Source organism: Theropithecus gelada, chromosome 17 (assembly GCF_003255815.1).
Source record: "Theropithecus gelada isolate Dixy chromosome 17, Tgel_1.0, whole genome shotgun sequence".
Taxonomy (NCBI): Eukaryota; Metazoa; Chordata; class Mammalia; order Primates; family Cercopithecidae; genus Theropithecus; species Theropithecus gelada.
In genome coordinates, this window is record NC_037685.1 from 59395024 (window position 1) to 59408860 (window position 13837).

The 13837-nt window shown below is 37.7% G+C and overlaps 1 protein-coding gene across 1 annotated transcript in view; it reads right to left on the minus strand.

Annotated features, from left to right (window-relative positions):
• Positions 1 to 218: 218 nt before the first annotated feature.
• The window catches only part of LNX2 (ligand of numb-protein X 2), a 76502-nt gene continuing 62883 nt past the window's right edge, over positions 219 to 13837 (minus strand). The window contains exons 7-10 of the mRNA XM_025364181.1: positions 10841 to 11018; positions 7852 to 8083; positions 4985 to 5143; positions 219 to 2785 (exon numbers count right to left, since the gene is read on the minus strand). Of these exons, the coding sequence (XP_025219966.1) occupies positions 2650 to 2785; positions 4985 to 5143; positions 7852 to 8083; positions 10841 to 11018 (705 nt within the window). The 3' untranslated portion in view covers positions 219 to 2649. The remainder of the gene's footprint in view (positions 2786 to 4984; positions 5144 to 7851; positions 8084 to 10840; positions 11019 to 13837) is intronic.

Sequence of the window (13837 nt, forward strand, 5' to 3'; positions counted from 1 at the left end):
CCAAGATCGTGCCACTGCACTCCAGCCTGGGCGACAGACTGAGACTCTGTCAAAAAAAAAAAAAAAAAAAGGAAAAAGGAAAAGAAACTGTGGGGTGAGAATAAGGTGGGTTTGTGATTCTGACTCGGTATATTATAAGGACAGCGGAGCCAGCAACAAAAATACAGATCACAGACTAAGTTAACAGCTGCTGTTCAAGAAAAGAGACAACGTCACTATTACAGAAAGGATGACTTTTATTTCCATCCTGAATGATTCACACCATTATTTAAACATCCGAAAAATCCTGAAATAATTTAAACTGAAGGCACAGAACAAACCAAAGTATTTAACTGTCAGAACTAAAAATGAGAAAATCCAAGTAGTTCTGTAGTAACAATAAATTATGAACAAGTTTCCATCACCAAATATCACTCTGACCAAAAATGACTCTTTTGTCATAAAAGCTACAGCTTAAGCTGATTCCAATATTTCTATGATAAAAATGAGAGTGAAAAAATTTCTTCTTTCAAAAGATGCATTATGCCACCAGGTTCAATGTAAGTATTTTGTATATAACAAAGTAGCAGTCAAGATATTTGTTGATGGATGGCTACTCCCCAAGGAATGACACATTCTTACAAACTTTAAAAAAATAGCAAAGTTGGTTACAAAATTCTATTTGGGGAGCAGGGAAAAAACTTGTTCCATGTCAATTAGAATATCAAAGCATTTCAATATCAAATTGCTTCCAAAGCCAATCATCACACGACAGTAATATACTGTACGGGCCATTCCACCGCATCTTGTTACATGTTGATCATACAGTGTAGTTAAGGGGTCGAACAAGTCAGTAGCAATGACTGTTGCTGTATCTCATTTATTCCAAATAGATATGTTTTTTAAAAATCATTATAAAATGAACTGAAATAATCTGTGACATGCTACAGATACAATAAACCCCAGCAATGCAATTGCTAAGTTTGAAAATAAAGTGGTCATGCTTCATAATATATTGTACTGTAGTATTCTGAAATACATTCTCTGATTATCAATACCATTTATTACAGAGGTCACTTGTAAATTAGCTCAGATTCTGAACTAGGTTTCTAAATGAAACTTTTTTCAAGTATGTATAATATTAATAAGGTAAAGATATTTTTATCTTATTCACTTATTTATGTGTTCTTCAGAGGGTAAGTATGTTGAATAAAGGACAAAAAATGGGCTAGTCATAATTTTCAAAAACATTTCAAAAAATATGAAATAGTCTAGTGACCGAGAGCTGACTGAAAGATACATCTAAAACCTACATTTCCAATAAAACAGAACTTTGCTGTCTCCTACTTGAAACAACTAAGCTCATAATAATGGGAAAAATAATTGTTTCTAAAATACACAAGAAATACTCCTACCCGAATAAAACAAAAAGGTCTCCCTTTCTCCTACTTAGCTGTGATATATATGTATTTAATAATATGGTTTTATCTTTATCATTTCGTTTAACTGCATAAATCACAAAAACATTTCTAGCCAAGATTACTGCTAAGAATAACACAACTCTGGAAATAATTTTTTTTAGCAAAAACTACTTCAAAATTTCCCTACATAGCAAAAGATTCCTTTGGAAATAGATTTTTAATGCTTTTGGGCTGTTCAAGTAAGTGCAGCTTTACCATCTCTAACATTAAGTTATAATTATCATCCAAATTCCTTTGAAACTGGATAACATTATCTTTTATTCTCTACTATTCTAATAATAGTGTATTATTTAAGAAATCTCTTTAGTGTTGTCAGACTTATTTCTTCATCTTCTATAAGTATTGAGAGATAACAGTAGAAATAAACAAGAAAATCACTTTATAAACAGTATGACGTTTTGAAATGTTGGCACCAATAAAAAATGGGGAACGGCCGGGTGCGGTGGCTCATGCCTGTAACCCCAGCACTTTGGGAGGCTGAGGCGGGCAGATCACACGGTCAGGAAATCAAGACCATCCTGGCTAACATGGTGAAACCCTGTCTCTACTAAAAGTACAAAAAATTAGCTGAGCGTAGTGATGCACGCCTGTAGTACCAGCGACTCGGGAGGCTGAGGCGGGAGAATGGCATGAACCCAGGAGGTGGAGGTTGCAGTGAACTGAGATCACACCGCTGCACTCCAGCCTGGGCGACAAAGCGAGACTCCGTCTCAAAAAAAAAAAAGGGGAACAGTTATCAAAATTTAAAGTATACTCATTCATGGTATTGGTTATGACACTGGCAGTACATGCTGCTGTTACTGGCTTCGCTGACATCAGGTCTGAGGGATATAGGACTCATTCTATGATTCAGTTACTGAAAACAAAGACCCACCAGATCTTTACTCCAGCCGGGGCACAGTTTGGGTAAGCTTTGCTCATTACCTTAGGTAACATTTTAACAACTAAGTCTGAATTCTGAAAATATAAACTCACAAAGGTTAGTGGAAGACTGTTTCCAAGCTAAAAGAAATGTAACTAACTTAGGAAACCATTTAAATAAACATAAATGGACAATCTTGGTGGGTTTTGGCCCTGTGTATACCAGCGGTGTCAGCAGCTCCTAAACCACAAACACAATGAAACCAAAGGGTTTTCTTTCAAAAACCTAAAAAAGGAAGATGCGAGATTTGAAACCAATTTCCAAAATCTATACAAGGCTGCCAGGCCAACAAATAACGGTCAGAGTGACTTTGTTCCTCTGCTCCTTCAGCATGGGAACTAGTGCAGAGTGGCTCATGCCCACGGTCGACAGCCCGTTTACGGCCACGATCATGTCGCCACACCTGGACAAAGAGAGACAGATACAGAATGTTACTATTTTCATGGTATTAAAAATATCCCAATTGAGATTTATTTAGCATGAAAAATGCGGCTTCACTTACCACTTAACTGTCAATGATTAGGGTGTATAATCTACTTTGTCTGGGACAGCTGTTAAGCCTGTGCTGGCTTTCCCTTGCCAATCAAGGAAACCCCTGGGCCAACGACTCCATAACCAGTCGGTGAATGTCAAGGACAAGCAGAGTAATTTTCACACTAATTTAAGCAAAATAGAGAGTAAATATGCTCTCTCTTTAAAAAAATACCAAGTCATGCATTTGAAGGGGGTTGCTTATTATTTTGACTGCTATGTCTCTATTCATTCTTAGAGCTCATACATCTGACGGTTGAAGTTGGAAATAAGACCCATACTTCCTCTTCTTTCAGCTGTTGACACTCACTGTACTCTAAGCAGAATTATCATGGATGGTGAATTGGAGGACCTTTCCAGCCTTATAATTACCATAATTATCCTTACGGTTTTTGGTCTTCTATTTATACCATAAATAAGCTATTTTACTGTTGACTACTTCAATTTCTTTTTGGAAGTAGGAGGAATACAAATTATAATTAACAGAGGCCCAGACTGGTTGAGTAACTTAGCTAAGAGAGTGATTAATTCATTTTTCCCTATGCTTTCCTCCTAAAATTATTATTTTTTCATCTTTATCAATATAGGCTGACCTGGAGCATACCATTCCCAATCACCTTTCCACACATTATTTCGATGTCACTTACTCCTGGCAAACAGTGGACATTTTCCATCTGCATAGCATTCTATATAGAATGTCAACATTTACTTTTTAAGAAATGGCTCTTCCTTCATAAACCAGGTATTAAGAATTTACAATCAGGCCGGGCGCGGTGGCTCAAGCCTGTAATCCCAGCACTTTGGGAGGCCGAGACGGGCGGATCACGAGGTCAGGAGATCGAGACCATCCTGGCTAACACGGTGAAACCCCGTCTCTACTAAAAAAATACAAAAAAATAGCCGGGCGCGGTGGCGGGCGCCTGTAGTCCCAACTACTGGGAGGCTGAGGCCGGAGAATGGCGTGAACCCGGGAGGCGGAGCTTGCAGTGAGCTGGGATCCGGCCACTGCACCCCAGCCTGGGGGGCGGAGGGGGAATCCTCCGTAAAAAAAAAAAAAAAAAAAAAAAAAAAAAAGAATTTACAATCAACCACCTCCTCTCTGCTGGTGATGATCTCTTGCCATGACACCTTCTCTTTTCTTCTCCCAGTGCCCGAGCTTTGATAAGACGCTGTACACTGAGCGAGGACTTTTGCTCAGTGGTAGAGGCTGGCAGAGGGGTTAAAGTCCAGGGATCTAGAGCCAGATAGTCCTGGGTCTGCATGCCAGCCAACCACTTTCAGCTATTTCATTGTGGGCAGGTTTCTTAACCTTTCCAAGCCTCAGTTATCTTGTTTGTTTTAAAACACGAATAATAAAGAAACTTACCTCATACGATTGTTAAGATTACACAATGCATGCACAGCACTTAGCACTGCGCCAGGCATCCTGTAAGCTATTGTACATTCATTCATCAAATATTTATGGAGATCTTACTTTATGCAAGGTATTGTTATGACTGCTAGGGATGTAACAATAAATGCAACAAGATCCCTCCCTTATGGAGCTTGCATAAATACGATCTCAGGTAGAGAGGAGTGCTGTGGAGAAAAATAAAGCAGAGTCATCTAATGACAGGACTGGACCTGAGTAGGCTGTGTGGGAAACTTACTCAGTGCTCAGTGTCACATCACAACATAATGAATGAAATATGTCCGATGAAATAACTCAGGTTCAGTTTCTGTCATCAGATTAACGAAACACAGCTATAAGCGACAAGACAGTAAAGGTAACACTTCAGTCTAGATCTCAAAGTTCTAGACTGGGATTGGCAAATTTTTTTTCTGTAAGGGGTCAGATGGTAAATATTTTAGGCTTCAAGACCCATACAGTCTCTGTCACGATGACATCCACTCTGCTGGTGTAATGTGGGAGCCAGAGAGTACATAAACCAGCAAGTGTAGCTGCACTGCAATGAAACTTTATTTTCAAAAACAGATAATGGGCTGGATTTGGTGCTGACCCCTGACCCCGGTCTAGATCATGTCCGGTGTCATCAACATGAATCACATCATTAATTAGAACAAGACTCACTTTAATCTTCCATCATAATAAGCAGGAGTTCCCAAGACAATAGTTTTAATGAAAAAAGGCTGATTGGTGTGGTTCTCTTCGTATCCACCAACAATACTAAAGCCCCAACTTCCCAAGTAGCTTCTTCGTAAAACTATATCGTGGCAGCTATGAAGTGTACTATAAACAAACACAAAAATAAAGAAAACATGAACATGGAGGCTTTTATAGCCGCTTATTTTTGTTATAACCCCCACACCATGTTATATTTACCACTCTTAGAAAAAAGAAAAAGGGCTATTAATAAATAGATTATTTTGGCAATCCATTTTCTAGCACAGACACAGTCTTAGGTAGACTCGAATTTCTCCAACTTTTTTCAGTCTTCCCAAGTGAAGACATACACAAACACACAAGTAGAGAACCTGGTTACAAATTACACCTCAGTAACCTGTACAAAAAGGTTATGTACCTATATCTGCTCACTGCATTGTCAACAGAGTCCTCAATTCTACTAATCACTTTCATCTACAAGAGGACTTACAACGTGGGATGAAAGAGGTCTAGTACTGCCAAGCCCAGCACGCGAATGAAAGAAGAAAAAGACTAGGAGCGCAGCTTCCAAAAAGAAGGCAGATAATTATTTCTCTTTTCTGAAGGTCCTGTAGGCTTTTAGTCTACATGAGGAGTTGTTATTTTCTCCTTTACTTAGGATGTTTTCATTTTAAGGGAGACTCTTACTTGCCAAAATAGAGAAATCAATCTGGAAAACACTAACAAAAAATCTTTTTCTTTTTTTTTTCTGTCATAGACAAGCTGGGTACAGTGTCATGTGCCTGTAGTCCCAGCTACTGAGAGGCTGAGACAGGAAGATGGCTTGAACCCAGAAGCTTGAGGCTGCAGTAAGCTATGATCATGCCAGCTTGGGTGACAGAGCAGGACCTCATCTTTAAAAAAAAAAGAAAATATATACACATCTATACACACACATGCATATATAAATGTATCACAGACACTGAGAAACTACAGTTAGAATGCTACTGCCAGATTGGAGGATGTGTCCAGAGAGGGAGGAAAAAAATGTACTTATGTTTCCATAGCTCTATGGATTTGGGAAGAAGCAGTGAGTAAAATCTTAAAAACAAAACAAACAAACAAAAAACCCAGACCTAAAGGCTACAGAAAAAAAAAATCTCTTTATAATAAATAAATATCTTTCATCTTTAGGTGGAACCGGATCTAAATGCATGGAAGGCAAGGTTTCCTGTTTTTAATCCATAATAAAATAATAAATATATATAATATAAATAAAATAGTTTTAAAGATCCTGTTTTATTATTTCTTAATAAAGCCAAATCTGTAAAGCAATGTTTACCATGCCAGACCTTCTCATCTTATCTAGTTTCTTAGCTCACTGATAAGAAAGGCTTCTGGGATGGAACAAGGTCCCATGCACTGGCCTGGATTTAAAGGGACAGTGTTGGTTATTTTCCTAATGCTGCCATCTTCTGAAACAAATAGCTTTCTTGTATACACCAAGAAATTGCAGTGGAAGAAACCACCCTTTTCAAGAAAAGCAGAGTAGAGCTGCTACACTATCTGGTGTGAAACCTGCATATAGGGGCCACCTGTACCCACCGAGGAGGACACATGGCTGTTGAATATAGCTTTGCATTCAACAGAAACCTCCATACACACATTGAATAGTAGCCTTTTATTGACAGGTATTCTTTCAACATCGGTGGGCTCAAAAATAGATTGTACTATACTGTTATTTCTCATGTAAAATCTTTGCTATTATGCCTGGCACACCAGAAAATGCTCTGAACAAAGAGGTCAATGTGCCAATCCCTAAACTAGCCTGGGGTAACAGATAAGGAAAATTAAAGGAAGCAACTAGGGACCAAGTTTCTCCAGGACGCCGCTGCTCTCTGCCTGCTCCATCATTAGAGGTGCAGACGAGTTCTGAGGTCTGCAATGTGCTGCCCGGGCACTGCATGGGTGGACCACTTCTCACCCACTATGCACAAAGAGCCTTGAAGCACTATCTAAATGCTAGTTGTTATGAACGTATCCGAGTCAGGTGGCTCAGAAAATAGCAAATTCTTGTTGTTTAATTTTATTTTAAAGAATCAATAATTTTCATACTTGGTCAAGAGTCAAAATGCTTCATAGCTTTAGTATTCTTACGTGCAGTAAGAATCTAAATGGATTAGGCAACAACAACAAATAATGATAGGAACACACATTCTTCCTATCCCAAATGTCAAAAAACAACAACCGCGGAAAGGAATGCACCCTGGGATGCCACTGGAGGTTCTATGTGCTTCTGTGACCCCAGCACTGACCAACCACAGCATATCTTGGCTGGTCACACTGATAAAAAAACAAAAGTGAAACAGCCATTCTTGAACACTAATGGCTTGGCTTAATAGACTCTTGCATCCAATAAAAATTGAGTTTAAATACTGCCTTTTTTAGGGAGAGTTAAAAAAAATTAAAAAGGTATTAAGAAAGGCTTCTAGGATTGGGGAAGGCCCCAAGATTGGCCCGGTTTTTCTGATGAAAAATGCATGAAGTCTCAGCACATAGCAGAATGAGTGCTGGTAAATGACAGTTTTTCTAAGCAAGAGGCTGGGTTATCCAATCTCATGGCTAGCCCACTGAGGAGCCTTAATAGGAATAGACACAACTGCTTTCTTTGTGTACCTTTTAAAATGTAATATCCTAAGAAAAATTATCCTTTTCTTTTGTAGTTTGATTTGATGTTGCTACTTTTATTGAATTAAAGCTTTTTTTTATTCCAACGGGTAAATTTATCATGCTACACACTGATAAGGGTTGCAAGTATGATTATGATTTCCATCAAACAAGAAAGCGCTCAGTACCTTGGAAGCCCAAGCCACATGACCCATGATGGGGACCAACTGGCATCATACTCATTTTCGCTGAAAGTACTCGGCTGCTCCTCCGTGTTCTGAATCGCCTCCTCAACAATCTGGACCTCAAGTGCTTTAAGGGCAACAGCAGGGGATGCGGCACTGGCTTTCAGCATTGCAACTGCCTCACTGTGACTTAAATTGGTCAAATCAATGCCATTGATATTCAGCAACACATCACCTATTCAGATAAAGAAACAAGAAAAATGAGCTGAGCCACTGAGTATTCACCTACAATTCTTTTTGTTTATAAACTAAGCAACAAAAGTTTGTTCCCACAACTCTGATGAGATACGGTATAATAATAAATGGCATTTATTATTTCTTTGTAATTTTTATAATGAGAAGAAACCCAACACACAGAAAACATTTCATAATTTTAAAATAATGTCATAATACATGGGAAAAAGTGTGGCCTGAGGCACCTTGACATGACTGGAAGTTCGAATCATCAGTTTGAGTTTAGTTGTGTACAGGCCCTGGGCAGGTTCATTTCTCTTAAGAGTTTCAGATATTTCTACAATTCTGTTCAATCAAAAATCATTTGATCCTTTGCCCTTAGAAATAAATGTTTAATTTATTCCGCTTTATATTTACACAGTTCTATACATAAGGACAGCCCTGTATAGTTCATTCAGGGCAAATATCAGAATATGTACAGAGAAGCTATCCCTGGGCCCACACAAAGAAATGAAACTTGTGGTTTGAATGTCTTCCCTGTTTGAGGAAGAAAAGAACTGTTGCTCTGCTAAGTAATATAAAAAACGGCAATGAGGATTATGTCAAAGGTTAGGAAAGATTAGTTTTGTAGAAAGCAGACATTTGTGCTACATAGTCTGCAGAAATTTATCTCTGCCAATTTATCATCAGCTTTTCAGATTATTAAAGCAAATCATTAAAAGAACAAAAAGGAAATAAAATTACCCAATACTACAACTGGACAAATAACCTTTACTTAATAGCAGCTTGAGAAAATAATTCACATACTATTCAATTCGCCCATTTAAAGAATATAATTTTAAGGTTTTAGTATATTCACAGTTGTGCAAGCATCACTACAGTAATTTTGAGAACATTTTAATTACTCCCTCTATACCCATCATTCCCCTTCCCCAACCCTAAGCAACTACTAATTTACTTTCTGTCTACAGATTTTCCTCTTCTGAACATTTCATGTAAAGGGACTCATACATGGTCTTTCATATCTAACTTCTTTTACTTGAATAATATTTTCAGGGTTCACCCATGTAATTTGTGCCAGTACTTCAGTCCTTTTCATGGCCAAATTATATTTTGTTGTATGGGCAGACCACATTCCATTGATCCATTCATCAGCTGATGGACATTCGAGTTTCCACTTTTTGGCTACTGTGAATAACGCTGCTATGAACACTGGTATACAAGTTTTCATATGAACAGCTGTTTTCATGTCTCTAGAAGTGGAATTGTTGGTCATATGGTTAACTATATGAGGAATCAGTTTAACTCTTTGAGGAGCTACCAAACTGTTTTCCAAAAACAGTTGTACCACTTTATATTCCCACCAGCAATTAATGAGGGTTTCCATTGCTCCACATCCTTGCCAGTGTTTATTATTGGTTGTCTTTTTTATTATTGTCATCCTACTGGTTGTGAAGTAGTATCTCACTGTGGTTTTGATTTGCGTTTGAGACAGGGTCTCACTCTGATGCCAGGCTGGAGTACAGTGGCATGATCTCATCTCACTGTAGCCTTGACCTCTGGAGCTCAGGTGATCCTCTCACCTCAGCTCCTGAGTAACTGGGATTACTACAGGTTCACACCACCACAGCTGGCTAATTTTTGTATTTTTTGTAGAGACAAGGTTGTGCCATATTGCCCAGACTGTTCTCAAACTCTTGGGCTCAAGCGATCCACCTGCCTTGGCCTCCCAAAGTTATGGGATTACAGGTGTGAGCCACCACACCCAGCCAGAGCATCTTTTCATGGGAATACTGGCCATTTATCTATCTTCTTGGAGAAATGTCTATTCAGATTCTTTCCTCATTTTTATGTTGTGTTTTCTGTCTTTTTAAGTAGAGTTGTAAGAATATATATTCTAGACACAAGCCATTTGTCATATATATAATTTGCAAATGTTTTTCCCATTCTGTGGGTTATTTTTTTCATTTGCTTGGTTGTAGTCTTTGTAGCACTAAAGTTTGCAGTTTTAAAGTCCAGTCTGTCTATATTTTCTTTTGTTGCTTTTGCTTATAGTGTCATATCTAAGAAACTACTGCCTAATCCAAGGTCATGAGGATTTACATTTGTGTTTTCTTCTAAGAGTTTCAGCTCTTATATTTGGATCTTGAATCCATTATGATTTAATTTGTGTTTATGGTGTGAGGTAAGAGTTCAACTTCATTCCTGGAAAAATAAGTTTTCAGAGTCACTTTTCTTACCTTATATACAAACTAAGTCAATCGAGACTGCTATTTTTACCATGGTAATAGAGGCTAGCTGCAACCCCTATCTATACAAATTATATAGCATTGATAGGGAATATGAAATGGCAAATGCATTTATCCCTAAAATTAATTTTGTCTTCTGCTTCACCTCCTCTGAGTCCCCTTCTACAGACACTTTATTAAAAGAAACATTTATTTTTCAGTGAGATGGCCCTTTGGAGTATCTAAGTCTGTTTTAATGCTAGAGGATCTTTTCCTAAGATAAAATAATCTAACAGTCTGAGTAACTGTTAGCAAATTCTGGTACTGTCGTCAAGGTTCAGCAACTTTCCTTTATATAAGGCATTTTTCTAATCTCATAGAATGACTTTATGCTTCCATATGCAAGGGACAGTTCAAAGGATTTTAAAAAGTCATGTTTAATAGATACTTTGTAGATACTCTTTATTTTTTTAAATGTGCATTTAATTCAGAAATAAGATGTGGTAACATTTTTAAAGATCCCATCTTACCTCTCTTTATTCTGCCATCTCGTGCAAGGCAGCCATGGGGCGGCACACTGGTCACAAAGATGGGCAGCTCACCACTCTTACTTCCCCTGCCCCCAGCAACGGTCATGCCAAGGGACTCATGTGGTTCCTTCTTTACAGTAATGTGTTTTTCTTGGCATGTAACACACTGAGTAAGATCCTAAAACATACAAGAAAAAAATCATTGGATAATGAATAAAATATAGTTGAAGTGAAGTTATTACTTCAAACTAAGGTAATAACATACGTGGCATTTATACAGTAATTATTTTTTATTCCTTAATTGCAAATGAAAGTAATATACAGTTCTTAATAAGTATACTGTGGATCAATGTCAAATTTTGGACTATGTTATTTTCATATGACTGTTTATGTACCTGAAAAAACTCAGGACTGCTGAAATCCGGCAGTCAGAGTAAAATAAGCACATCATTTGTATAATTTGTTTGAGCTTCATCTTTGATCAGCTGCACTAAAGTAAATGATGCTTTTGAGTTTTAAGATTCTGAAGACAAATCAATTAATTTTACTTCCATCTTTCTCCCCATTTCTTTGAAAGACAAGTTGACAGAGTAGCACGAAAGTATAGATTTTGGCAACTGCCAGAAAAAGGCCATCGACCTATCTCCTGATTCTCACTGACTAGGACTATGAGTGCTCAAATCATGAAGAAGTTGCAAATCTACCTCCAAAATCTTCATGAAAAGCTAAAAGGACACAAAATGACTGAATTTTTGAAAAAGTTAATGACAGGGAAATAAATTCCCAACGAATTAATATTCTCCCATTTTTACTGACATTTGTTACTACTATTTATTATTGAGATGCTCCTGGAAGAAAAAGAATTTAAAACATCACTTTTCTTTTGAATTAGAACTCAGTAAAAAATAAGATGTACATACGCAATATTAATATTAAAATAATAATTAACATTTGGGCTTAGCCTGTGAAAAGCTAATGCCTTTACATGCATTATTTCCTTTAAACTTCACAAAAGTCCTGAAATTATATATTATTATTGACCCCATTTTACAAAAGATGAAACAAACTTAGGGAGGTGATGTAACTTGTCCTGAATCATGTTAATATAGGCAACCATCCTGGGATTCAAAACTTACGTGTGTTAAAAGTACGTACGATATATATTAATATAAATAGTATTTTGTATATGTCTATATAGTGTGATAGACTACATGTACATATTGTATATATGCACCCACACAAGAACTATCCCATTAAGTGTACAGTGCAAGATAATGTCTCAGAAGGTTTTAACACTAACTAACTGTTAAGAGAATGTTGTAGATAATTAACACCGTTAATATAAAAAATAAAAAATACAAATTATATTTACAGAATTATAACATTTCCTTAAGTCACATTAGTTTAGAGAATTGACATGTATTTAACTGTTAATAATGGCGTTTATCAAATCTCTAAATCAGGGCCTGGAATTCTAGGCCTATCTACCCTTCTCCAGATGTGAAATTATACTCTTGAAATTTTACCAAAGGAGCTATCTGTAATAGCTGCATAGTATTCCCAGAAAATGTTATGACCAAGGAGAAAATCTGTAAACATTTTAAGGCAATCTCCTATCCAAAGGTATGACATTTTTGTCAGCAGCCTTCAAAATTAGACAAACACAACTTTATTCTGAAGACAACTCAGGTAAACTCAACCTTGAGTGTATTTATTTAAGCAGGTTCAGTTCTTACATATTTAAGCAGTTAAGTGTGGGTGTTTTGGCCGGGCGCGGTGGCTCACGCCTGTAATCCCAGCACTTTGGGAGGCCGAGGCGGGCGGATCACAAGGTCAGGAGATCGAGACCACGGTGAAACCTCGTCTCTACTAAAAATACAAAAAATTAGCCGGGCGCGGTTGTGGGCGCCTGTAGTCCCAGCTACTCGGGAGGCTGAGGCAGGAGAATGGCGGGAACCCAGGAGGCGGAGCTTGCAGTGAGCTGAGATCCAGCCACTGCACTCCAGCCTGGGCGACAGAGCGAGACTCCGTCTCAAAAAAAAAAAAAAAAAAAAGTGTGGGTGTTTTATTACTCTAAGTGTCTGAAATGTATGCAATTTTTACCCAGGAACCAAACCAAACTTCAAAGATTATACTCAGTATGCTTCAAGGAACTTCCTAAAACTACATGAATGTTTATCAAAACAGCTTTGTAGTAGACTAACATATATACTTTATTTTTTTCAGAATGATTATAATTGTCTGAAAAGATTGTTCTGGTGAATTTGCACGTTTTCTCCCTAGGAGACTTTTACTATGCTGTATCAGGATCTGACATAACAAGCAGAGCATGTTAGTAGTAAATAGCTAAATGAACACTTTCCATTTCAAGTGGTTTTTCTAACCAGCCAGGTTTGCAGAGTGCCTAGAATAGATTAAGTTCAGCATCACTATTTAGAACATTGTCATATAAAATTAAAGAGAATCAGAATTAGCATAGTAGTAACAGAAAAATACATGTGCCCAAAACAAATTGAATTAAGGACAGTTTGCTATATGAATACTGGAATTATTAATTATAGTTTTTCAAACTCTCTTAAAACTGTAATATTGTTATATATACCCATATCTCAAATTATAAAATTCAATAACATAAAAGATTCAATTACCAACTTGTACCTTATATTATAGTTTTATATGTACACAAAACTTATAAAACAAGGACGGCCGGGCGCGGTGGCTCAAGCCTGTAATCCCAGCACTTTGGGAGGCCGAGACGGGCGGATCACGAGGTCAGGAGATCGAGACCATCCTGGCTAACACGGTGAAACCCTGTCTCTACTAAACACATACAAAAAACTAGCCGGGCGAGGTGGCGGGCGCCTGTAGTCCCAGCTACTCGGGAGGCTGAGGCAGGAGAATGGCGGGAACCCGGGAGGCGGAGCTTGCAGTGAGCTGAGACCCGGCCACAGCACTCCAGCCTGGGTGACAGAGCAAGACTCCGTCTCAAAAAAAAAA